Source organism: Capra hircus, chromosome 15, assembly GCF_001704415.2.
Source record: "Capra hircus breed San Clemente chromosome 15, ASM170441v1, whole genome shotgun sequence".
NCBI lineage: Eukaryota > Metazoa > Chordata > Mammalia > Artiodactyla > Bovidae > Capra > Capra hircus.
In genome coordinates, this window is record NC_030822.1 from 81,144,714 (window position 1) to 81,168,678 (window position 23,965).

Sequence of the window (23,965 nt, forward strand, 5' to 3'; positions counted from 1 at the left end):
CATTAAATCTTAGTGAAGGGACGGGAGCGAACTCTGGCCAGCCTCCCAGGACATCTTAAGTCTGGTCACTGAAGACGCTTGAAGAAAGTCTACATAGATTTCATTGTTCCCATTGTGCCAGAACCCCCAGGGCCCAGGGACACACCTCAACCTGAAACCTGCCAAGACGGACACTCAGACAAGATCAGAGCAGCCCCAGCTCGAAACCAGGTGCTGCCTGGAGCAGGCACACCCAGTCGCTGCCGCGCGCTCTCTGAAACCCCGACTGCCCCGGGGCGCATTCCTCCCGCTCCCTTTCGGACGGCTAGGCTTAAGCAGAAGGCAGGCGGATACGAGTCTTTAGCGAAACAGCCCTGAAGCCCAACAGGAGTTTTATTTCTAGAGGGAGAGCGGGCTGGGGAAGGGGGTGGAGGGGAGCTCGCCGAGCCGGAGCGCGTCACCGTCGCCCGGAGAGACGCCGCGCCGCGCGATCTGCAGAGGCGCTCGCTCTCCCGCAGCCGGAGGGCGCAGCGGAGACACGAAAAAGTGGCGCGGGCGGCCCGGAGCGCGCGATCGCGGGCGGGAGGCAGGCGGGGAGGGGCCGCCCACCGAGCGCGGCGAGGCCTGGGGTCCCGGGACGCACGGCCCACGCGCTCCTCTCCCCGCGCCCGAGCGCACGTGCGCGGCCCGCGGGGCGTCCTGCCCGGCCGGCCCCGGGCGCGGGGCTCCCGCGAAGATGACCCCTGGCTGGGTGCTGCTCTGCCTGCTCCCGGCCGTGCGGGCCGCGGACGAGCGGAGCTCCGGGGCGGCCCTAGCGGGCCCCAATGCCTCACACTTCTTCTGGAACAACTACACCTTCTCAGACTGGCAGAACTTCGTGGGCCGGAGGCGCTATGGGGCCGAGTCCCAGAACCCCACGGTGAAAGCCCTGCTTATCGTGGCTTACTCTTTCATCATCATCTTCTCGCTCTTTGGCAATGTTCTGGTCTGTCATGTCATTTTCAAGAACCAGCGGATGCACTCGGCCACCAGCCTCTTCATCGTCAACTTGGCCGTCGCCGACATCATGATCACGCTCCTCAACACCCCCTTCACTTTGGTGAGGCCGAGGGCTGGGCTCTGTCTCCCTGGGTCCCCTCCCTCTCGCCGCCCGATTTCTCCCTTTTCCCGTCTGTTGTTCCCTTCTCTGCCTGTCTTCCTGCTTCACGTTTCTTAGTCTCTCTCTGATCGACTCATCTCTCATCGCTCTGCCCTGCTGTTTGTCTCTTAGTGTGTCTGTTTCTGACGCTGTCATTTCGTGTTTGCCTTTCTGCCTGCCTGTCTCTCCAGCGTCTTCTTTTTCCTCTGTCTCCGGTTCTCTGTGTCTTCATCTATTATTTTCCTGTCTGTGACTCTCTCTGCCTCTGTTTGTCTGTCTCTATCTCTCTCCTCATGCTTATCCTTGACACTTCTTGTCTGTCTCTCTAGTTTTGTCTTTCTGTGCTCTGTCTCTCTCACATCACCTTCTAAGCCAGAGCTTCTGCAGCTCGTGGCACTGAGGTCAATGATTCGAGTGTCTGCAGCCAGCTGTGAGTCAATGACCATTTCCTGTGTAATGTCACTGACCGGGAGTCTGCATGATGATGGAGCAGTAAATCAAAGCCCTTTGAAATGCCAGCGTAGATTGTTAGGTCACCCCACCCCCATTAAATATAGCCCATTAAATGCCCCCGGTCATGGGATGCTGCTTGAAGCCAGCTAAAATATGAAACAGTTGCTAGTTGTTAATGGAACCTTCGTGCTGTTTCCTAGACCACTTAGTTAAATTGCATTTCCCTTCAGTGGTTTGCCAGTGAGGTTGTGTATGAAGTCTGTGTGGTGGAGGACATGCGGATGAGGTGGGCTTGGGCCCCAGGGCAGGGGCGGCCTCGGGGCACTTGCACACGGGTAGGGGGCCCCGCCCCGCCTCTCTTCCCCAACTTCCACTGAGCTCCGACTGTTGATGCTAGTGGTGTCACTTCTCTTCTTTCATGTCGTGGGACTGTGGTGCCCGTGGATGATTGAAACCGGAAGAGCTGTGACCAAGCAGTCATCATGACAGGAACACCTTCTATTTCTGCAGCATGATTTACGCTTTTTTCCAATTTATGAACAACCTTATTGATACTTGAGTTATTACCAAACCCTATCTATTCATATGTCTTTCTCTCTCTTTCTTACACACACCACACGCACTCAACCAGAAATAACAGATGAGCAAAAAGAAGGTGAATTCCCACAAGCCTATACACGTGTGTGAACATCCTTTCAAACCTGACATTTAAAAACTATGTCCTCTCTCGTGTCTTTGCTTATGAGAGCATCACTCCCATTTGGCAGATGAGAAAACTGTGGCACAGAAGTTCAGTCCCTTGTCCAGGTCACTTGGCTGGTAACTGGCAGAGCCAGCATGAGAATTTGGTCCTCTGACTCAGGTACAGCCGGAGGTCTGTCCATGAAGCCACTTAACTGGGGGTAGGGGATGGGACCTCTTGGACCACTGCTCTCAACCACGGGCTTTCCCTGCTCTCCTTTCTGCCTACATTTACTGGATTCCTCAGGATGCTGTGGGCAGTAGCCAGGGGCAAAGAGACTTCCAGATACCTCCCCTCCACAACATACACACACACATCCACTCCCCACCAGCTGCCTTAAAGCACAGGAAGTGCATCTCTGGCTTCTCTTGGCTCCCCCTTAGCTTCTGACTTGACCGTCTGCAGTCCTGGGGAGTGGGCTAGGCCGCCCAGGATAGGAGCCCCGGGGCACAGCCCTCTGCTGCTGCCCAGAGCAGGGTGCCTGGCTGGATCTGCACACAGGGCGGGTGGGGGAGGGAGAGACCAGAATGCAGTTCGGAGCCAAGAGCCCCCTACCCGGAGGATCTCCTGCAAAAGAGGGGGTGCCAAGGCTCTGAGGACCCAGCCCCTGCTCCAGGTTGATCCAAACCAGCTTGGCCTTCAGCCTGACCCGTGCAACCACTCCAGTCCAATTTCCTATCAGAGCTTCTGAGAAGCTGGCAACCAGGGTGAGTGAAAGGGTTGAAGGGAGGGTCTTCTACACCTCACCTGGGCTCCTCAATGGGTAAGAAGTCCTGTTCTTGGGCTAGTTGATATAAATATCCCTCCTCCCTAGTCTCCCTTCCTGTCCATTTTACATACTGTGTCAGCATGAAAACCAGTGCTGGTCGATGAAAGAAAAGCAAACAATTACTCACAATTACTGTGGCAGAGGTGGGCACAGAGTGTGGTGGAGCCAGGAGTCAGTCCTTTATTTTGATCTGCCAGAGTCCCATGGGTGGGTCAAAGGAGACTTTTCAAAGAACACAACATTTCAAAGGGGCTAGGATGAGTAGGAATTTCTCAGGCTGAGATGAACGTTTGGTACAGGCAGAGACTGGAGAGGACAAAGGCAGGGGTGTCCAGGTTCGTGGTGTGTTGAGGGCTCACTGCAGCTGCAGCATCAGGGCAGGAAGCACTGTGGAGGAGCTGCGGGGCAGGAAGAAGCAGAGGCGGCCAGGGAAAGGTGGGCTGGCTGTGAGCAGCCTGGATGCTCGGAGGGTATCTGGCTCCGTCTTGAAGGCCGTGTATGATTCTAAGCAGGAAGGTGACAGTAATCTGACCTTTGGTTAAGAAAGCACTGTCAGCAGTGTGAAGACTGAATTACAGGGGGGCAGACTGGAGGACTAGAAAGCTGACTGGAGGCTGTGATAGTCCAGGTGAGAGATGAGGGGGCTCCAAGCAGGCCATGGCCTGGGGGCTGAAGAAGAGGGAGTGGATTGGGAAACCCTTCAAGCAGCACTGCTTGGCTTTGGTTCTGCATTGACTGTGGGAGGTGAGAAGCAGGGGTACCTAAGCGTTTCCTGCTGGATAGTGTCACTGGGCTGCTCACATCTCCATGGAGCTCCTACCTGCCTATTCCATAGAGAATAGTGACCATGGTTTGTGTACCAGGTTCATGATCGGGTCAGACTTGTCCCCCGTGTTTCTCATGCGCATGCTCTCGTCAAATCATTCCAGCCCTTATTCCCCAAACAGTTCCTGAGATTCCTGACTTTGTGCCACGCTCTTTGTTCTTACCTGCACATGGGCAAATCCTACCTATTCTGTAAAGTGTTAATTGCTCGGTTGTGTCCGACTCTTTGGGAACCTATGAGCTACAGCCTTCCAGGCTCCTCTGTCCATGGAATTCTCCAGGCAAGAATACTGGATTGGATCGCCATTCCCTTCTCCAGGGGATCAAACCTGGGTCTCCTGCACAGCAGGTAGATTCTTTACCATCTGAGCCACCAGGAAAGCCCATTCTATAAAGCTTATCTCAATTGTCTTGTATCTTACAATAATGGCAGCTAGTAGTTAAGTACTTGCTATGTACCAGGCACTGTTTTATCTGATTTACTCATGTTATCTGGTTTACAGGTACTTGATTTTTATAGCAATCATGTGAACAAGGGTTAGCCCAGGAAAGTGAGGCTCACTGGGCCTAAGTGCCTCGCCCAAGGTGACAGCTATCAGTAGCAAATACTTTGCTGTAAATCACTGCTCGACATTCTTCCTGTCGAGCTGATTTGCGCTATTTTTTTGTGTCACCTCTCTCTCTCTCAGCCTCAGCCCACTCCCACCTGCCCTGGTGGCCCTTTGTCTGGGCCTTCTGTGGGGCAGGGGTCTCAACCCTTGGGTCACAGACCAGTACCTAATGGGCCCCGGGCCCCACAGCAGTTGATGAGTGGTGGGCAAGTGAGTTAACCTCTGTCTGTGTTTACCTGTACCCTTCACTTGTTACCTCCTGAGCACCTCCTCCTGTCCATCAAGGCAGCATTAGATTCCCCTTGGAGCACGTGTCCTACTGCACTTGAATCATCCCGAAACCCTCACCACCCCTCGCCCCCATGAATTATCTTCCATGAAACTGGCCCCTGCCAAAACAGTTGGGGATCCCTACCATAGGGCATTGAATATTTTCTATCTTGCATCTGAGATACCTGAGACCTCCTCTTCCCAAGTTGGGAGCTCCTTGATCAGAATCAATGCCTGATCCTTTTTGGGTGTGGAACATCACTCAGGAGCTCAGGCGCTGATTGAGCAAAGAGCTGTGGAAGATGTGGGTTCAGGCCTCTGCCTGCTCCCTGCGCCCCACACACCCTGAGAGCTGGTCTCCTCTCTCTGCCCAGACCCTGGCCCCTGCTCCCACCTCTGCAGATCCCTGGATCTCCTTTCCAGATGATGTGTCTTGAGGCCTGCTTAGTCAACATTCCAGGGCCCAACCCACACGCTATATTGTGACTCTGTAGACATGTCTCCTCTGTGAGTCTGAACTCATAGGAACCAAAAATGAATTTGGTTATTATCATAAAAATAGCTCCTGTTTAGTTCTAATCATATTTTTCTAGCAATCTGCCAGATATTGTATTCCATGCACTATAGTCTTTCTCTGGAAAAAAAAAAAAAAAAGCTAATCCTTACAATAAGATACATTAGAAATAAGACTTATTAGAAAAGACCCTGATGCTGGGAAAGATTGAGGGCAGGAAGAGAAGGGGATGACACAGGATGAGGTTGGATGGCATCACAGCTCTATGGACATGAGTTTGATCAGGCTCCAGGAGACAGTGAAGGACAGAGAAGCCTGTCTTGCCTGCAGTTCATGGGTTCACCAAGAGTCGGACATGACTGAGCAACAGAAAAACAAAAGAGATTTTTGAGCCCTTTTTTTTTTTTTTTTGCAAATGAGGAAACAGAGGTTCAGACAGATTATCTACCTTGCCCAAGTTCACACAGCTAGAAAACATTAGAGGTGGGAAATCTGACTCCAGAACCCATGTCCTTCCCACTCTGTCCTGGCACCTAGCAGGGCCCGGCCCCAGTAGCAGGATCAGAGTCTGCTGAATTGGGTGATGGAGAATGAGTTGTGCTGGAGAAAAGCACGTGAGACCCACAGTCCAGCAGTGCAGAGTGGAGGCAGGCAGAGAGAGGCCTCCCGTGGTTCGCTGCCGGGAGACACAGGGAGGGGGTCGGGCCAGAACCGTCTGCCTCCTGACGCCTGCGGGTTCGTCTGCAGGTCCGCTTTGTGAACAGCACGTGGGTGTTTGGGAAAGGCATGTGCCACGTCAGCCGCTTCGCGCAGTACTGCTCCCTGCACGTCTCCGCCCTCACGCTGACGGCCATCGCTCTGGACCGCCACCAGGTGAGGCGCCCCCACCCGCCCCGGCGTTGCTTACCAGGGCGCTCAGGACAGTGCTTCAGCCCATTTATTTTTAAAGACTGTTTCTGATGTAGACCGTCTTTAAAGTCTTTATTGAATCTGTTACAATATCACTTCTGTTTTATGTTTTGGCTTTTTGGCCGCGAGGCATGTGGGACCTTAGCTTTGTGACCAGGGATTGAACCCGCACTCCCTGCATTGGAAGGCGAAGTCTTAACCACTGGACCGCCAGTGAAGTTCCCTAGACCATTTTTCAAAGAGCCTATTTGTCTTCTTACTGACCAATATGAGCACTAAATTAGGCATATTAAGTCCTTTGTGCTAGAGGCTGCAAAACATTACTCCCCATTTGTTATTCAGTGAAGACTCCCTGCTGGCATTCTGTGCATCAGAAATGACTGAGCTTGTTTTCAGGGGTAGGAAGGCAAATCTGGAAAATGACAGATGAAAAGAGAGTGGCAGATAATTGCAGGTCAGAGGCAAGGCTGCTGGCTGGGAGATGAGGTGGCTATCCCTGGGCCTGGTTGTAGAGGAGGTACACCTGGGGTTGCAGACAGGGAGGCGTGCAGGTGCAGGAGTCCAGCGGGGTGTTGAGGCCCTGCTCATTGTCCTGCCCCTTCAGGCGCATATGGGTGGGTATGGTGAAGGGAGCCAAAAGGACCTGACAGCGCCGGTCATGGAGGAGGGTGGTTCCACACAGATGCCTGGCTTATGCTGATTCAGTGAACCTTGGTTATACACTTGGGTCTGTGCAGAGTCACTGATCGCAGGTCAGGGAAGGGCATCATCACTTGCACAGCACCATATGCCTGGTGACTGATGAAGGGAGGAGCAGCCTTGAGGCTTGAGGCTGGCTGCAGGCTCATGCTCAGATTTCTAGAAGATGATTAGTCTGCTCTGAGAAGACACAAGGGCACCTTCAGGCCAGTATCATAAGGACAATCAGGACAAAAAGCAAAATTTAATTCTAAGGAGCTCCAAGAGTTACAACTATAGCCAAGGGATAGGAAGCTTCTAAGATACAGACTCATCAGGGAGAATCCTCAATGGCTCAGCAGGTAAAGAATCTGCAATACAGGAGATCCAGGAGACTTGGGTTCCATCCCTGATTTGGGAAGATCCCATGGAGGAAGGCATGGCAACTCACTCCAGTATTCTTGCCTAAAATCCCATGGACAGAGGGCCTGGTGGGCTACAGTCCATAGTCACAAAGACTTGGACATGACTAAAGCAGCTTAGCACCCATGCACACTGTCCCTTTGGCATTTATGTTAAGATGTTTTGGTGCAAAGTATCAAAAGGTTGCATACAAATATTTCTTGCCTTTTCTTAACCTTCTCCCCTAATTCAACAAGAAGTACTCTGGATCACCTTACCTTTACTTGGGCTATACCTACCTCACTTAACCCAGCTAACTGAGGGTCCACCCTTGGACCAAAGGAGGGTCTGAGGAACAAGGGGGAGGTCTTGCATACACTGGCCACACTACTGTGATATATACCCACACATGGGATCCTGTCCCAGAGGCTACAGGTTCTTGGAGCATCCAGGGTCTCTGACCCAGGCTTCTACTCCCTTTATTGACCTGAGCCATGAAGGAGTGTGAGAGGCAAGGATGGCCGAGTCCAGAATGGAGATGTGCTGGGCAGCTTCTGAAGCCTAGTCCATTCCTGCGATAAACCTTAAGAGACCGGGGGAAGACTGTGGAAGAACACGGTAGAAGGTCCAGTGTGTCCTGGGATGGCATCCTGAGGTGGTGGCAGCTCTTTATGACCTCTCCTCCTGACCCTACTCACCCCAAACATCTTTTTCAGGAAATAGATTCTAACCTAGCCACCTGGGTGTCCATCAACAGAAAGATGGATAAAGAAGATGTGATGTATATATATACTGGCTCCTCAGCCATAAAAAAGAAGAAATTTTGCCATTTGCAGCAACATGGATGGATTTGGAGGGTATTATGCTCAGTGAAGTAAGCCAGATGGAGAAAGACAAATACTGCATGATATTACTTATATTGGACTCTAAAGTAATACAGCAAACTAGTGAATATAACAAAAAAGAAGCAGACCCCCAGACATAGAGAACAAACTAGTGGTTACCAGTGGGAAGAGGGAAGGAGGAAGAGGCAATGTCTGGGTAGAGGAGTAAGAGGTACACACTACAGGTATAAAATAAGCTACAAGGATATATTGTACAACACAGGGAATATGACCCATATTTTACAATAACTATAAGCGGAGTATAACCTTTAAAACTGTGAATCACTATATTGCATACTTACAATTTATATAATATTATACATCAATTATATATCAATTTAATAAAAAGAAATAATGATTCTAACCTTAAAATGAGGCTGCTGTGAAATTCCCAAGTCTTTATTTAAACTTTTTAGGAGAATTGATTGGCATATAGTAGCAATTGGTTCTAAGATGCTTTTCAGCCCAAAGCTTCTAGCACTGGTTTTATTTGGGGCTTGGGAAAGCTGGGCCCCACTGCAGTTTTATTGGATTGGCCAGATAGTTCGTTCCGTTAGTGAGTATGTTGTTCAACACAGTTCTTGGTGAAAATGAAAAATGTGTCTTTTATTAGTACTTAAAGCCAAATGAATTTTTTGGCCAGCCCAGTAGAAACGACTTTCAGAAACAGCAGTGACCCCCAAATAAAGGTGGATGCAGCTTCCCACAGTAAGTGGTGAGGGCCTCACCCTGTGTGTGTCACCTTCCGACCCCTCTGAGCCCTTTGTAACCTAAAGGATCTGGGCAGATGGGATGAGGTCCTGAGGTGGGGGCTGATCGTGGCTGCCCCTCTGCCCGCCTCACTGTGGGTGTCATGGGGACAGACCTCTCCTTTCACTCCTCTCTGACTTTCTCTCTGCACCTGGCTTCAGCCAGGCATGACCGACATGCAAGAGCCATTTGAACTGCCTGGAGTCTCAGTCCAGATGGCATCCTCTTTCTACCCCCAGAGCTGGGCGGTGGGGTGGTGTAACCCAGGGGCTCTACAATGAATTAAGGGGTATTTGATTTTTAAGTAGGACCTACCTGCCTTGTTGTGACAAGTGAACCGCATCATCTGGATTTCTCATTTGCTTCAAGCTGTCTTCTGCCAGTGATGCCCAGTTTTGTGTGTTTTTCAGGTCATCATGCATCCGTTAAAACCTCGGATCTCAATCACAAAAGGTGTCATCTACATCTCAGTCATCTGGACCATGGCAACGTTCTTTTCACTCCCACACGCTATCTGCCAGAAATTATTTACCTTCAAGTACAGGTGAGATGGACTAGTAGGGAGCAGCCTGGGGGCCTGGAGGACCTTGACAGATGGAAACTTGAGCCTCCTCTGAATCTCAGAGTTACTAGCACCAAGTTACTGTGCCAAGCTGTCTCTCTGCTTCCTTCCCATCCTGTTGCTTCCAGGCCTGTGCCTATCCTCTGCACTTTTTTTTTTTGCTTTTTTTTCTCATCCTTTCTTCTAAACACTTTACAGCTCTTCCTTGTTATTCTCTGTCCCTTTGTTTGCAAGGTCAAGGCAATAGCAATCAGCTTCTGCCACTGGGGACATATACTCACCCACACTGAAATTCAGAATCACCTATTCCCTGTTTAAAATGATGAGGTTTAAGTTCCCTTGCACCACCTATAAACAAACCTGTATATATGTCTAAGTGTCTCAGGCAGGATGCTGTCCCCACACACACCTCTCATTTATCATATGCTTTGTCTTGTGCTCTTCTAGAAAGGAAAGCACTCAGTGTCTTGAAATTTAAATACTCGTGCGTGCTGCTAGTTCGTTAAAGGTGACCTCCCCTGTTAGACTGTGAGGTTGAGGGGAACTGGCTCCATATCTGATTTTGTCATCTTGCTGTCCCTAGCATCTAAATGACTGTCTCCACATCACAACCTCTCAGTACATATTTGCTGAATGAATGAATGAACATAGAGTGATCTTTATCAGTTCATAGTTGTTTTAGCTGAAGTTCTATAGAAACAGATCCTGAGATAAAGGAAGATGCATGTGCCCATGAATTTTAAGAAAGTGCTCCCTGGTGGTCCAGTGATTAAGAATTCTCCTTCCAATGCAGGGGACGTGGATTCAATCCTTGGTTGGGGAACAAGATCCCATGTACCGAGGAGCAACTAAGCCCATACTGCAACTTCTGAGCCTGCTCTCCACAACTAGACAGCCTGCATGCTTCAGCTAAGACCTGCCTGACACAGCTGAATAAATGAAGTACTGGACTTCCCTGGTGGTACAGTGGATAAGAATCCACCCACCAGTGCAGGGGTCACAAGTTCGACCCCAGGTCTGGGAAGATTCCACATGCCGTAGAGCAACTAAGCCTGTGTGCCACAACTGCTAAAGCCTGTGTGCCCAGAGCCCAGGCTCCGCAACATGAAAGGCCCCCACCATGATAAACCTGCACATTGTAGTAAGATGCTCGCTGCATCTAGAGAAAGCCCATGTGCAGCAGCAAAGACACAGTGCAGCAACAACAGAATAATTCATTTTAAAAATACCAGTAGATTTATTCATACTTAGAAAAAAAAATCACCCTTAAAAAAATAAATAAGTAAAGTGCTCCCAGGGGTGGAGAAGCCGGACAGCAAATGGGGAGAGACCGAGGGAGGGCGTCGCCTGCAGGGGGCGCTCCGGGGCAGACTGTAGCTGCGTCTGCCCCCTTGGAGGCGACGGAGCTGCGCTCTCATATCCTAGGAACTCCTGGTCACTTCTAGCTCTTAGTGAATCTGGGGAAAGTGTCTTCAGTGGCCTTCGGGTGGTCCTAGGCTCCTGGAAGTCTTGGGTGCCAGCTGTGTCTTGTGGGGTGGGCGGGAGCTGGGGCCCAGTGCCTCAGACCAGCGAGGGGTGCCCTGCTGATGGGTCTCCCTGTGTGCTGCCTCACCTGGATCAAACATTTGCATACACTCCTGTAGCGAGGGCGGGCTCCAGAGAACACGCTCTGAAGGCCAGCTTGGACTAATTTATGAAGGATCCGTGCCTGAATTCTAGGATACCGAATGAATCACGTACCCACCTCCTCCTGAATACTCAGCTTCCCCATCTGCCTTCACGTGTGGAAGGCTGTTTCTTTTTTCTGATAACGAAAGCAAAGAGAGTTTTCTTTGTTTCACTAGTGACAGCCACCTGTATGTACTGATATTACAAGTCAAAAAGCTACATGGTATGATGAGAAAGTAGCAATTTCGAGTTGCTGCTTAGAGATTTTACAGGATAAAAACCCTGCTGGCATAAAAAGTCTGGACATTTAAATAAAGACCTGAGCTTAGGTTTCCTGCCACAAGTTCCTGCCTTGCTTTTTCCAGAGCATCTTTTAAAATGTTCTTTCAGAGTTGAGCCTGTGAAAAATTAGTGACCTCCACCCCAACCAGCTTGTAAGTAACAGGTGCTTGCTGCCCTGCTCTCTCTCCTGTCCATTGGAGACCTGGGAGTAAGGATGGCACTTCTCCCAGCTCACAGCAACCCCAGCTGGGATGTAAGTAATAGTCTTGTGATTTCCTTTGTGTGAGTGTATTAAAACTGCGCCTTCAGTCAAATGGCCCTGGGATTTTCACTTCTCCAAAATTGGAAGGAAGTCCTGAGGGAGCTCCCTGCTGCCTCGTTCAGCAGATCATAATGTGCATGTTCTTCATCTACCAGCTCCAGGTTTTCCAACACACATAGATGTCCTTAGAGAATTTGAAGAGGACTGGGTACATTCCATAGAAAATAAGTATTTTTGTCTGAGTGGCTGAAGGTGTATGAGTTCCAGCATTGCCACTCACATTCTCAAAACTCATCATTTTCTCCCCCCATTCCTTGGATCCCCTCTGGAATGAGAGTAGGTTGTGCAACAGAAATTCCAAGATTTCCCGAATCCATTGTGCTCCCAGGATGAATTAATTCTAAGACTAGGAACACCAGTGCATTTATTCATTGAACATTTATTGGGCCTCTATTCTGGGCTAGGAACAATACAAAGTAAACACACAGAGTAATCTAGGTGTATTTATCTTTCTGAAAAATTGAAGTATAGTTGATTTGCAGTGTTAGTTTCAAGTGTATAGCAGACTTTTTTTTCTTATAGGTTATTACAAAATGTTGAGTATGGTTCTCTATGCTATACAGTAGGTCCTTGTTATCTATTTTATATATTATAGTTTTTATATGTTAATCGCATCAGTAAAATATTAACAACTTATAAGTTCATATTCATTAGTCCTGAATATTCATTGGAAGGACTGATGCTGAAGCTGAAACTCCAATACTTTGGCTACCTGATGTGAAGAACTGACTTATTTGAAAAGATCCTGATGCTGGGAAAGATAGAAGGTGGGAGGAGAAGGGGATGACAGAGGATGAGATGGTTGGATGGCATCACCGACTCAATGGGCATGAGTTTGAGTAGACTCCAGGAGTTGGTGATGGACAGGGAGGCCTGGTGTGCTGCAGTCCACGGGGTCACAAAGAGTTGGACGCAACTGAGCAACTGAACTGAACTGAATGTTAATCTCAAACTCCAAATTTACCCCTCCCCCTTGACCTTTCCCCTTTGGTAACCATGTTTGTCTTCTATGTCTATGGGTCTGTTTCTGTTTTGTATATAAGTTCATTTGTGTCATTTTTAACATTAAAAAAAATTTTGTATCATTTTTTTAGATTCTACATATAAGCACTATCATATGATATTTGTCTTTCTCTGTCTGGTTTACTTCATTTAGCATGATAACCTCTAGGTCCATTTGTGCTGCAAATGACATTATTTCATTTTTTATGGCTGAGTAGTATTCCACTGTATATGTGTATCATATCTTCATAATCCACTCATTTGTCATTGGACATTTAGCTGTTATTCTTACCTTTAGAGAACTCCCAGCCTAGTGGGAATGCTGGAAATGTAGTCAGATAATCAGGCTGCTCATCATCTATGCTTTAACAGATGGATGTACCAGGAACCCAGGAGAGAGAGAGGCCAGTGTTCCTGGGATGTGGCTTTTCCACAGTAACTGCACATTCTCCTTCTCTCTCCCCTGTCCCCAGTGAGGACATCATCCGCTCCCTGTGCCTGCCAGACTTCCCTGAGCCAGCCGACCTCTTCTGGAAGTACCTGGACTTGGCCACTTTCATCCTGCTTTACATTCTGCCCCTTCTCATCATCTCCGTGGCCTATGCCCGTGTGGCCAAGAAGTTGTGGCTGTGCAACACCATTGGCGATGTGACCACGAAGCAGTACCTGGCCCTGCGGCGCAAGAAGAAGAAGACCATCAAGATGCTGATGCTGGTGGTGGTTCTCTTTGCCCTCTGCTGGTTCCCCCTCAACTGCTATGTCCTCCTGCTGTCTAGCAAGGTCATCCGCACCAACAACGCCCTATACTTTGCCTTCCATTGGTTCGCCATGAGCAGTACCTGCTACAACCCCTTCATCTACTGCTGGCTCAACGAGAACTTCAGGGTTGAGCTGAAGGCGCTGCTGCGCATGTGCCAGAGGTCACCCAAGCCTCAGGAGGGGCAGCCACCCTCCCCTGTGCCCTCCCTCAGGGTGGCCTGGGCGGAGAAGAGCAGCGGCCGCAGGGCTCCTCCAGCCAGCAGCCTCCTGCCGTCCTCCCAGGTACAGTCTGGGAGGACAGACCTGGCATCCGTGGAGCCCACTGTGACCATGACTTAGAGGAGGAGGCAGGGAAGGGGTGGGGGTGAGGGGCTCTGTCTGCCGAGGAGGATGGCAGAGCGCTTGAGAACAGAGCCTGGAAAAGAGTCTGTCCTGACACATGATGAACTTCGCATGCCAGAAACAAGTTCCTGCAGAAGCCCGAGGTCATTTGAGTTCCTATACAACTCTGTCCAGCCTCTTTGCTCCATTAGAGAAAACAAAAAGCTCAACATATACTGGTGAATTTCTGTCTGAGACATGCTGGTTCCCTGAGCCAGAGGACCCGGCACAGCTGCTGCTCACATAGGGATTGAGTTAGGCAACTGCTGCCAGCAGTCAGGTAGCCACCTTATAACACTCCCCACCACTGATCACTCGTGATGGACCCCGGAGTCAGACTTGGGGTGTGCACAACCTAGGGGCACAGCACTGCTTGAGACAGGACCATTGGCCAGTGAGAGGTTCACCAGGCAGAGCCGGTGTGAGCTTTGAATGCCTTGCTTTCTGAAGTCGCTGGAGCAAGATGAATCCCAGTTCTATGGAGGCCCAACACATGACAAGAAAGGGATGACTGGGTTCTTTACTTTAGTAAACAGGAATTACTGAGTTTCCTTAAAACAAAGAAAAACTCTCATTGAAAGTTTGAGAAACATTCAGAAAAGCACAAAGAGGAAAATAAAAACTACCCCCTTCTCCCACTAACTTGTGATAAGTTCTGTCAAAATGCTATGGATTTCTTGGCAACTTTTTTTCTGTATGTGTGCGTCTGTGATTTTTGTTTCATGTTGAATTACAGTTTTCCATTTAGAAATAAGAAATATGAGCATAGCCGAGAACTCCTGAACCCCTCTCCCAGGAGTAATATCTACTGGAAGAGTGAGATGAGGTGGGAGAAGAGCCCAACGAGAAAACTGTCCCAGAGCAGACAGACTGCGTTCATCCTGCAACCAGTGGTGGGAAGAGCCTGGTTAAAGGACCTCTCTTGGGATGGTGGCCATTACGATAAACCAGAAACAGAACTCATCCAAGAGATACAATTCTTCCTCTCCTGCAATCTCACAGAACAAGATTGATGAAATACTGCTCTGCTTTTGCAGGAGATGAGAAAGCAGGCTTTCCAACATGCTCCCAGCTGTCTAGACAGGCTGTTTCTCCTCTGTGTTGTCTGAATAGTAAGGCTTTTTCACACCAATTTCCACAAGACAGCTCACATTCAACCTTACTCTGGTGGCTCACATGTTACTTATCAAAACCTATGGCATTGTGATGGTCCTTAATAACTAAGCTTGCCAGAGAAACCTCATTCCAGAGATGATGAGTGTTTTCATCACCTGCCGTCTGGTCCTGAGTGTCACAGTGTCACCCAGGAGAGAGATGCCCCAGGCAGAGGAGAGCTTCATTCACCAGCCCTAAGCAAGTGCTGCTCTCACGCTTGTTCAAGGTTTCTTTCTAGCAACCAGAGAGATTCTGAAAGCAAACAATAGCCATGGAGCTGAGTGGAAAACTGAGGCTCAGGGAGAAGGGGTTTGTCTGAGGTTCACTTAGATCTCTTGGCTGTTAACTGGACTTTGTCATATCATCTGCTTCCCTAAAACAAATCATGGGGGTTCATTATTACTATTCTCTCTGTTTTGGGGGTGTTTGAAAATTTCAAGCTGTAAAGTTTAAAAAATCATCTTCTGAACAGTGGGTAAAAAAGTGACTTTCATGGGACGTGCATGCTACATTGCTTCAGTTGTGTCTGATTCTTTGCAACCCTGTGGACTGTAGCCTGCCAGGCTCCCCTCTCCATGGGATTTTCCAGGCAAGAATACTGGAGTGGGTTGCCATTCCCTTCTAGAAAGGATCTTCCTGACCCAGGGATCAAACCCGGGTCTCCTGCACTGCAGATAAGTTCTTTACCGTCTGAGCCACCAGGGAAACCCATAGGTTCCAACTTCATGGGAGAGAGGGAGGCTTTTAGGCCCATAGGGATACCAGGAGGGTGTTTTTCCAGCCCAAATGGCTCCCAAGCCTGAGCCTATTGTCCTTTAATGCTGTCATGGCATCCTTTGAAGCAGAAAGAGAGCAAGTGGCAGAGATATGGAAAGTTTGTCCTGCTCTGAAATCAGATGAAAAGTTTACCTTCGCTTCTTCCTCTCTGAGGGCCTGTAGAAATGCTGCCAAGTCACAGGGAAGGTCTTTCTCTGGTGGAAGTCCCGCCCCATTAAGATCTGGGTCTGCTGTCAGCTCTCCGTCTCCCATCTCCCTCCACTTCATCGACCTTCCCTGTGTGTCTCAGAGCAGAAAGTGCTTTGTGTTTATGAAAGTGACATGTGTTACCCTGGAACCTCTGCACTGTGCTGTCGTGAAGACTTGACTGTAACTTGTTCCAGTGTCAATAAAATACATAGTGGCTGTGTGGCTTGTGCTTCCCGGACTGGTGATTCCAGTTGGTGACCTTCAGATAGGGATTCACGTGGCTTAGATGAAGAGCATGTGGATAGCTTCAGTCCTCACCTCTGCATCTTACAGCTGAGCAAGCGCAAACAAACTGAGCATGTCAAGAACTAGTTGAAAGCCTCTGGGTAGCGCTTTTTCCATCATGCTGGCTGCAAGTCCCCTCTTTTGTGATTGTGAGTCTGTGTTGAGTGAGTTAACCTGGGGTTCTATCTGTTCCTTGGTGATCCCAGAGATGAGGCTGCCACTCCCACACGCAGGGTGCAGGGTGCAGGGTACGTTGCTAGTCACAGGGTTTCTGCCCACCCTGGACAGAGGCTCCCCCTGTCTGACCAAGTAAACTGGGTAGGAGCCTCTATAAGCAGCTCTTGGCAGGAAGCCCCTCTCAGCATGCAGCCCCATTTTCTTGTCACTTTAGCATAAAGCTGTATTATAACTAACTTTTAGACAAGGTACCCCCATGGTGTACTCACCTCTGGCCCAAGCACAACTTTCAAAATTTTAATCACACAATACTTTGCCTCGCTTGTCAGTTCTTTCTGTAAATCAAAGGAGTAGAAATGAAGAAGTAATATTACAGATGACCAGATCTTTCCCCTGGCTTCCCCTCCAGTAATCTTGTGAACAAGACTGACACCTAGAGGAAGATCATGAGGAGCTGACAAGCCTGCACACAGTGGGGCATGGTGACCACTCTGACCCACCATCTCAGGGATTAACTGAGACGACTTCCCTCTTTCCCTTCAAAACTTCCCTGGCTGAGCAGCGTCTTCAGAGCTGGTTTTTGGGAGACACTGAGTCCACCATCTCCCCAGATTCCTGCCACTCTAATTAAAGCCACCTTTCCTTTCTACCAGCATTTGTCTCTCTCCCTTTCTCATGTTGATTTTTGAGCAGTGAGCAGACAGACCTGATTTGGTAGCACTTCCACTGCATACATAATTACCGTGATGCCATCCAGAGCCCAGGAAATCAGTGTTAAATAATGACCCAGAAGGGAATTTATTGTACCTGGGGAACATTTGAAAGAAAATGAAAGGCAATGGAGAAGAGAGGAGAATTAGGACCTGCTGACAGCTCCTGCGTGAGACACCTTGCTGAATGTTTCTAAGCCCGTAGATTCATTTTCCCTCAGTATTTCTCCAAGGTGGGCGTTATTGTTTCTACACTGCAGGTGAGGTAACTAAAGCTCGCTAAAGATCCTACAGCCTAATCTTGAGGTTAGGTTCTGAGAAGCCATGTAGGAGAAGAACCTGACTTTTAATTTCATGTTCTATGAATTTCCTTGATCATAGGGCACTTTGGGGAGTAAAACTTGTTTATCCCAAAACCAGTGCTTGAGTTACATGCTTTAGGAAATGATTGATTACCATTTGGTGGGTCCCAGGGCCCTTTGTAGCCCTGTGGTCAGTGAACTCATGCTAGCAGAGCAGGGCGAGTATCACACTGCTTTTTGGGCCCCCCTAGTTAGAAGCATCTTCCCAACCAGCTGTGAGCCATGGTTGAGTGGCCCGGCCTTGCTTACTGACTGTGGCGGGTGGACAGGGGTAGCAGCTGTCTCACAGCCAGCTTGGGTCTCAGGGTCCACAGGCAGCAAAGGCAGAGCCTGGCTGGACCCTCGCTGCTCCAGGGGGGCTGGGAGGTTCCCCCAGGTCCCTAGGGTAATGGGAGCCGTGCCAGAGTGTCTGGGCTGGGGCCGTCCGGGAAGATGGGCTCTTGCCACATCCGCTGAGTAAAGATGCTTTTCCTAGAGCGTTGCCCACAGATGGTAGAAGATGCTCCTAGTGCTGTGGGGTCAGGATGTCAACACCTTGTTTTGGCCTCTGTGTACCCTCCGCACCCCCTCACCCTATCGCCTCACCCCTGCCCTCCTCTCTCATGTCAAGGTGTATACACTTAGTAAAGGAACAAATACAGTACATGCAATGCTGGAGGCTTTGGGGGGAACGAATAACCAGTGGTATTTAGTGTGAGAAATCCCTGGGGTTCAGGTTTTAAAGCCTCTCTTGCTGAGACTAAGCCATTTGCTGCTTCACGCGGACAAAGTACTTGATGTTAACAGCTCCTCCTCGTCTTCTGTTTTCAACCTAGCAGGGACTCTGTACTCAGACTGGTCATGAATTTAAGTTGCTCAGCTTCCATATGAGGCAAAGGAATCATGAACACAGGGTTCAGGATATGGTTATCTTAGGTGGAGGAGGGGTAGGCATTGGCAGGTGATGGGGACCACATGGCTGTAAATAAGTGTGAAGATTCTAACTTCAGTCTGGGGCAGTGAATTTGTGGGTGCTTATTACTTGATTAAAAATCACCAATCAAATAACTAACCAAGTAGTTAAAAGCAGGTCACAGCTAGACCAGCATTAAGAGCATGCCATAAACCCAAGGTTATGATTCATCCAATTCTGTGCCTCTGCAGTCTATACACAAACAATAAGCCAGTAGAAATGGAACCCAGAGGTCCACACCTTCACCTTTCTTCCCTGCATTTTACCAATCAAACTGCATCTATATTTGTAGCATTAGAACATGCAAATTGAGTTCACTGCTGGGATAAGTAGGACAGGACAACTACATTTATTTTTTAAAAAGCAACCTTGTATTTTCAGATTTAAAACTTGCCTCCTCATTTCTCTGCTTTTGTTTTCTAATCTGTCACTCTTGCTAATTCTGTCCCAATTGTTCAAAACAGTTAAAGTACCATTGTGAGGTGCCCACTCAGTGCCCCTTGCCTCACCTGCTGTGCTGCTTCTCCCGGGCTAGCTGATTATATATTTACTTAACTCTAGTCAGCAGAGCGGGGCTTCCCTGGTGGCTCAGTGGTAAAGAATCCTCCTGCCAATGCAGGAGACAAGGGTTTGATCCCTGAGTAGAGAAGATCCCTTGAGAAGAGAATGGCAACCCACTCCAGTATTCTTACCTGGAGAATCCCATGGACAGAGGAGCTTGACAGGCTACAGTCCATGGGGTTGCAAAAGAGTTGAACACAACTTAGTGACTAAACAACAACAATTAAAGCCAGCAGAGAACCTGCTTTCCCAGCAGTCACCTTCTCCTCTCCTTAGTGGGTAGATATTCCAACTTCCTAGATCTGTTTCTTCCTCATTTTCCATTTACTCCTTTACTTTGGAAGCTACATATTCCAGCTGCTGTTCAAGAAAAGAAAAATTTCTTTTGAGACCTTGTATGTCCTGAGCCAACAGGGAAGCCCTGTATGTCCTGAGATATGTTTAATTCACATATAATTAGAATTGTGTCTGACTGAATATAGCATCATAGATTGAAAATCACTGTCTCTCAGAATTCAAAGGTACTTTATTAGTTTTCTGTTGCTGCCATACAAATTATGATTGCCTTAGGGGGTTAAGGGCTTTGCTGATGGCTCAGTTGGTAAAGAATCTGACTGCAATTCAGGAGACCTGGGTTCGATCCCTGGGTTGGGAAGATCCCCTGGAGAAGGGAAAGGCTACCCACTCTAGTATTCTGGCCTGGAGAATTCCATGGACTGTGCAATCTGCGGGGTCGCAAAGAGTCAGACAGGACTGAGTGACTTTCACTTTCACTTTAGTGAGTTAAACAGCACAAATGTATGCCCTTACACTTCTGTGGGCAGGTCAAAAGTCAGACACAGGTCTCAGGAGGGCAAAAGTAATGCTCAGGCAGGGCTCCATTCTCTTGTGTAGGCTCCAGGTCTGATTGTTTCCTTGCCTCTTCCAGCTCCCGAGGCCTCCCATACTCCATGGCTCATGGCCCCTTTCCTGCAGCTTCAAGGGTGGCTGCGTGGCACCTCTCTGATCTTCTCTAGTCTTGTTTCCCCATCTCTCCTGCTTCTCTCCTCCACTTTCAGGACCTTCGTGATTACACTGTGTCCACCTGAGTAGCACTGGGTACTCTCCCCTCTTAGTCAGCTGACAGCAGTCCTGATTCCAGCTGCAGCCTTCATTCTGCTTTGCCTGATACGTTCACAGGTACTGGGGATGAGGACATGGACATCCTTGGGAGGCCATTATTCCACCGACCAGCACTGCTCGTCTGCCTTCTAGCACTTCTGCTGAGAAATTAGAGGCTTTTCTGACTCCTAGTCCTATGCATGCAACCCAAGATTACCTACCTTAGATAGAGGCCAAACGGGGGTCAAAGACTAAGAAGAATCACTGCTTCTGCTCCATTAAGTATTTAATATAGGCACTAACCTGTGTGATTCCCCCAGGCAGGTGATACTGCTTTGAGATTAGATTTTTCACCAGGAGGATGAGCTTCAGGGGCATCCACCAACACTGCTGTACCTGTCCTCCTGTGTTGGTTCTGCCGGTTGCTGAGTGTTCTGACTGTATACTTAAGTACTCAGGACTTAGCCACAGAATAACCTCATGAACACAGTATGAGTGGGACATAAGCAACAATTCCATTTATCACTTGACTTCCACAAGTCCCCCTCTCATCTATGAATCGCAATGTCTTTTCATCTCTAAGAATTGATGGCCCAAAAGCCAGAGTCCAATTATCTCCAAATGTGTACAATGGCCATTGCACAAGACCCTTTGGAGAAAGGCCAGACCATTGATTAATGAGCTGACCCTGCTGACTATAACAGTAACCATGCTTTCTGTGCCACTAGGAGTGAGTTACTATGTGGCTTCTGCCACCCCAGAATCCAACCCCAAGAACCTCATGGAATCAGGAAACCTATTTCTAGGTAGCATCCTCACATTCATTTTTGATGCTCGGAAGAAATCCACTTTGGTGGTTTTACATATCCCTGCGTTTCCATCACTGGTGTGTTTTTCTATGTCAAGGAGAGGTCTGGGCCCTCTCAGAGGACGTATTTAGGGTTGAATGCATGGTTCATACCTCCTAAATTCACTTCAGTATTACCATCTCTCAAAGTCTTTGTATTACTCTTTCTAACTTTTACTATATAATATGTCAAGTTCTTTTTGGCATAGACCACTGTTGAGACCATGGGCTTCCCTGGTGGTAAAGAATCCACATGCCAAGCAGGAGATGCAGGTTCCATCTCTGGGACAGGAAGATCCTTTGGAAAAGGAAATAGCAACCATTCCAGTATTTTTGCCAGGGAAATCCCATGGGTAGGGGAGCCTGGTGGGCTACAGTCTGTAGGGTTGCAAAAGAGGTAGCATGACTTAGCAACTAAGCCACCATCACTAGTGAGCCCAGAGATAATAGAAACCCAGCAAACAATGAAAACCATTCTCAGGACTAAAAACAGCTAAAAATTATCTTAAAAAGTAAGAACAGTTTTGGAGCTCTTGTACTTCCTGATTTTAAAACTTATTACAAAGTTATAGAAAAAACAAAAACAAAAACTGTGATACTGGCATAAAGATAGTCATACAGATCAATGGAATAGAATATTTCCTCACATATTCTATTCCAATGGAATAGAATATTTCCTCACATTTCCTCACATATATGGTCAAGAAATTTCCAACCAGGCTGCCAAGACCAAGAGGAAAAGCAGTCTTTTCAGCAAATGGTATTAGGAAAACTGGATATCCATATGCAGAAGAAAGAATTTGAACCCATGCAAGATGGATCAATTATCTAAAGAGCTAAATCTCTTAGAAGAAAACATAGGGGGAAAAACGTCTTCACAACTTTGGATTTGGCAATGATTTCTTGGACTTGGCACCAAAAGTACAGGTGACAAAAGTTAAGAAGTTAAAAATTGAAAGTTTTAATCAAAATTAAAAGTTTCTATTCATCAGATGAAATAGCAGAGTAAAAAGACAACCTTTAGAATGGAAATATACTTGCAAATTATATATTTTAGAAGAATTAGTATCCAGAATATACAAAGAACTTCTACAACTCAACAACAATAACAACAAAATCCAATTTTAAAAGTCAAATGACTTGAATAGACATTATTCCAAAGAAGATACACAAATGGCCAAAAAACACATGAAAGAAGTTTCAAGATCACTTATTAGGGAAATACAAATCAAAATCACAGTTAGATAACATTGCACACCCAGTGTGCAATGGGTGGCTACTATTTAAAAAAAAATAATGGAAAAAAGAACACCAGTGTTGGTGAGAATGTGTGGAACAATAACTGTTTGACACAGCTGGTAGGAATGTAAAATGGAACAGCTGCTGTGGGAAACAGTATGGCAATACCTCAAAAAATTAAAAGTAGAATGCCATATGATCCAGAAATTTCACTTCTGATTATATACCCAGAGGAACTGAAAGCAGGGTTTCAAAGAGACATTTGTACATCCATGTTCATAACAGCATTTTACACAAGAGCCAAAAGGTAGAAGCAACCCAAGTTGATGAATGGTGGAAAAATGTGGTATGCACAAAGAAGCGTTATTCAGCCTTTAAAGAAGGAAATTCTGACATGTGCTATAGCATAGATGAAACGAGGGCTTTATGCTCTGCGAATAAGCCAGTAACAAAAAGACAAATCATGTATGACTTCATTTCCATAGAGGTACACAGATTAGTCAAATTCAGAAGAGGAGAGTTGTTTAATGGGTATAGAGTTTAGTTTTGCCAGATGAAAAAAGGTTCTGGAGGTTGGTTGTACATTATAAATGTATTTAACAAGACAACTATACACTTAAAAATAGTTAAGATGGTAAATACTGTTATATGAATTTTAACCACAAGTGTAAAAAAAAAACATATAAGTTGCACGTCAAAACAAAAAGTCATTCTCAGTAACCCAAACTTAATTCACTGACTCCAGAATCTCTGGTGTATATTCCCATGTTGATAAACTTAACTTAATCTACATTTTTATTTCTCCCTCCCTCTTCTAACACTCTGATAATCTATGCTCAGATATGTTACCTATGTATTTGTAGATTTCTTTTGTGTGTGTGTGTGTAGATTTCAATTATTTAAATCATGCAGTTTGTTTGGTATGAAATATCTCCTTTGGATTTGGTGATGTCAGTGGCCCCTGTGGCCCCTGGGATCTACAGGCAAATAGGAGTTAGTAGGGTGGAACTTGAAGAGGCTTGACATTTCATTTCAAGGAGTCCTCTGATGAGGTTAGTACATAGCAGAGTGGACCAACCTCAGCAGGTGGAGAGAAGACTGCTTCTTCATGCAAGAGAGGCTCAATGAAGTTTGGAATTATTGGAGTGGTCCAAATTGCCCACAAATACACCTGTTTCAGTTTCAGGGTGCTGCCTTTCCCCTGTAAATGCCTTTACTTTTACATTAGAGAGCAAGTGAGGCTGTCAATTCAACTGATGTTGTACTTCAGCAGGCTACTATGTTTGATTAACCATTGTATTAACTACATGAACTTTGCACTTTTGAGAAACAAAAAATTCTTTTAAGGCAATCATGGAATATCCCTCATCCTCTGATGTAAAGTTTTCAGTCTGTCATTCTCCTTTAGAAACTATTATAGCTGAGTTAAAAGCAGCCGTCCCATCTCACAACTTGTCTACTTCTCATGTCCATTATAATGGTCAATCTCCGTGGTCACCGAAGCTCTGCCTTCCATAGGTGAGCCATTCCAAATGTCTGTGATGGGTCATTAAAGTGACTGCTCAGCCAAAGCATGCTCTGGAACCCCTGAGCCTCTTCCTGTGATGCTAATCCATCATCACTGACTGTAAACCTAGGAAACTAGATAATGAATTCTGGATTCCCATTCCCTTGAAAGTCTATAGTGCCGGGGTCCAGCCCCAGTGGATC

At 47.4% G+C, this 23,965-nt stretch overlaps 1 protein-coding gene across 1 annotated transcript; it reads left to right on the forward strand.

Annotated features, from left to right (window-relative positions):
* On the forward strand, positions 711–16,249 carry GPR83 (G protein-coupled receptor 83). The gene is made up of 4 exons (XM_013969390.2): positions 711–1,078; positions 6,049–6,174; positions 9,335–9,468; positions 13,234–16,249. Exons 1-4 carry the CDS (start codon positions 716–718, stop codon positions 13,856–13,858), a joined length of 1,248 nt encoding a protein of 415 aa, XP_013824844.1. The 5' UTR covers positions 711–715; the 3' UTR covers positions 13,859–16,249.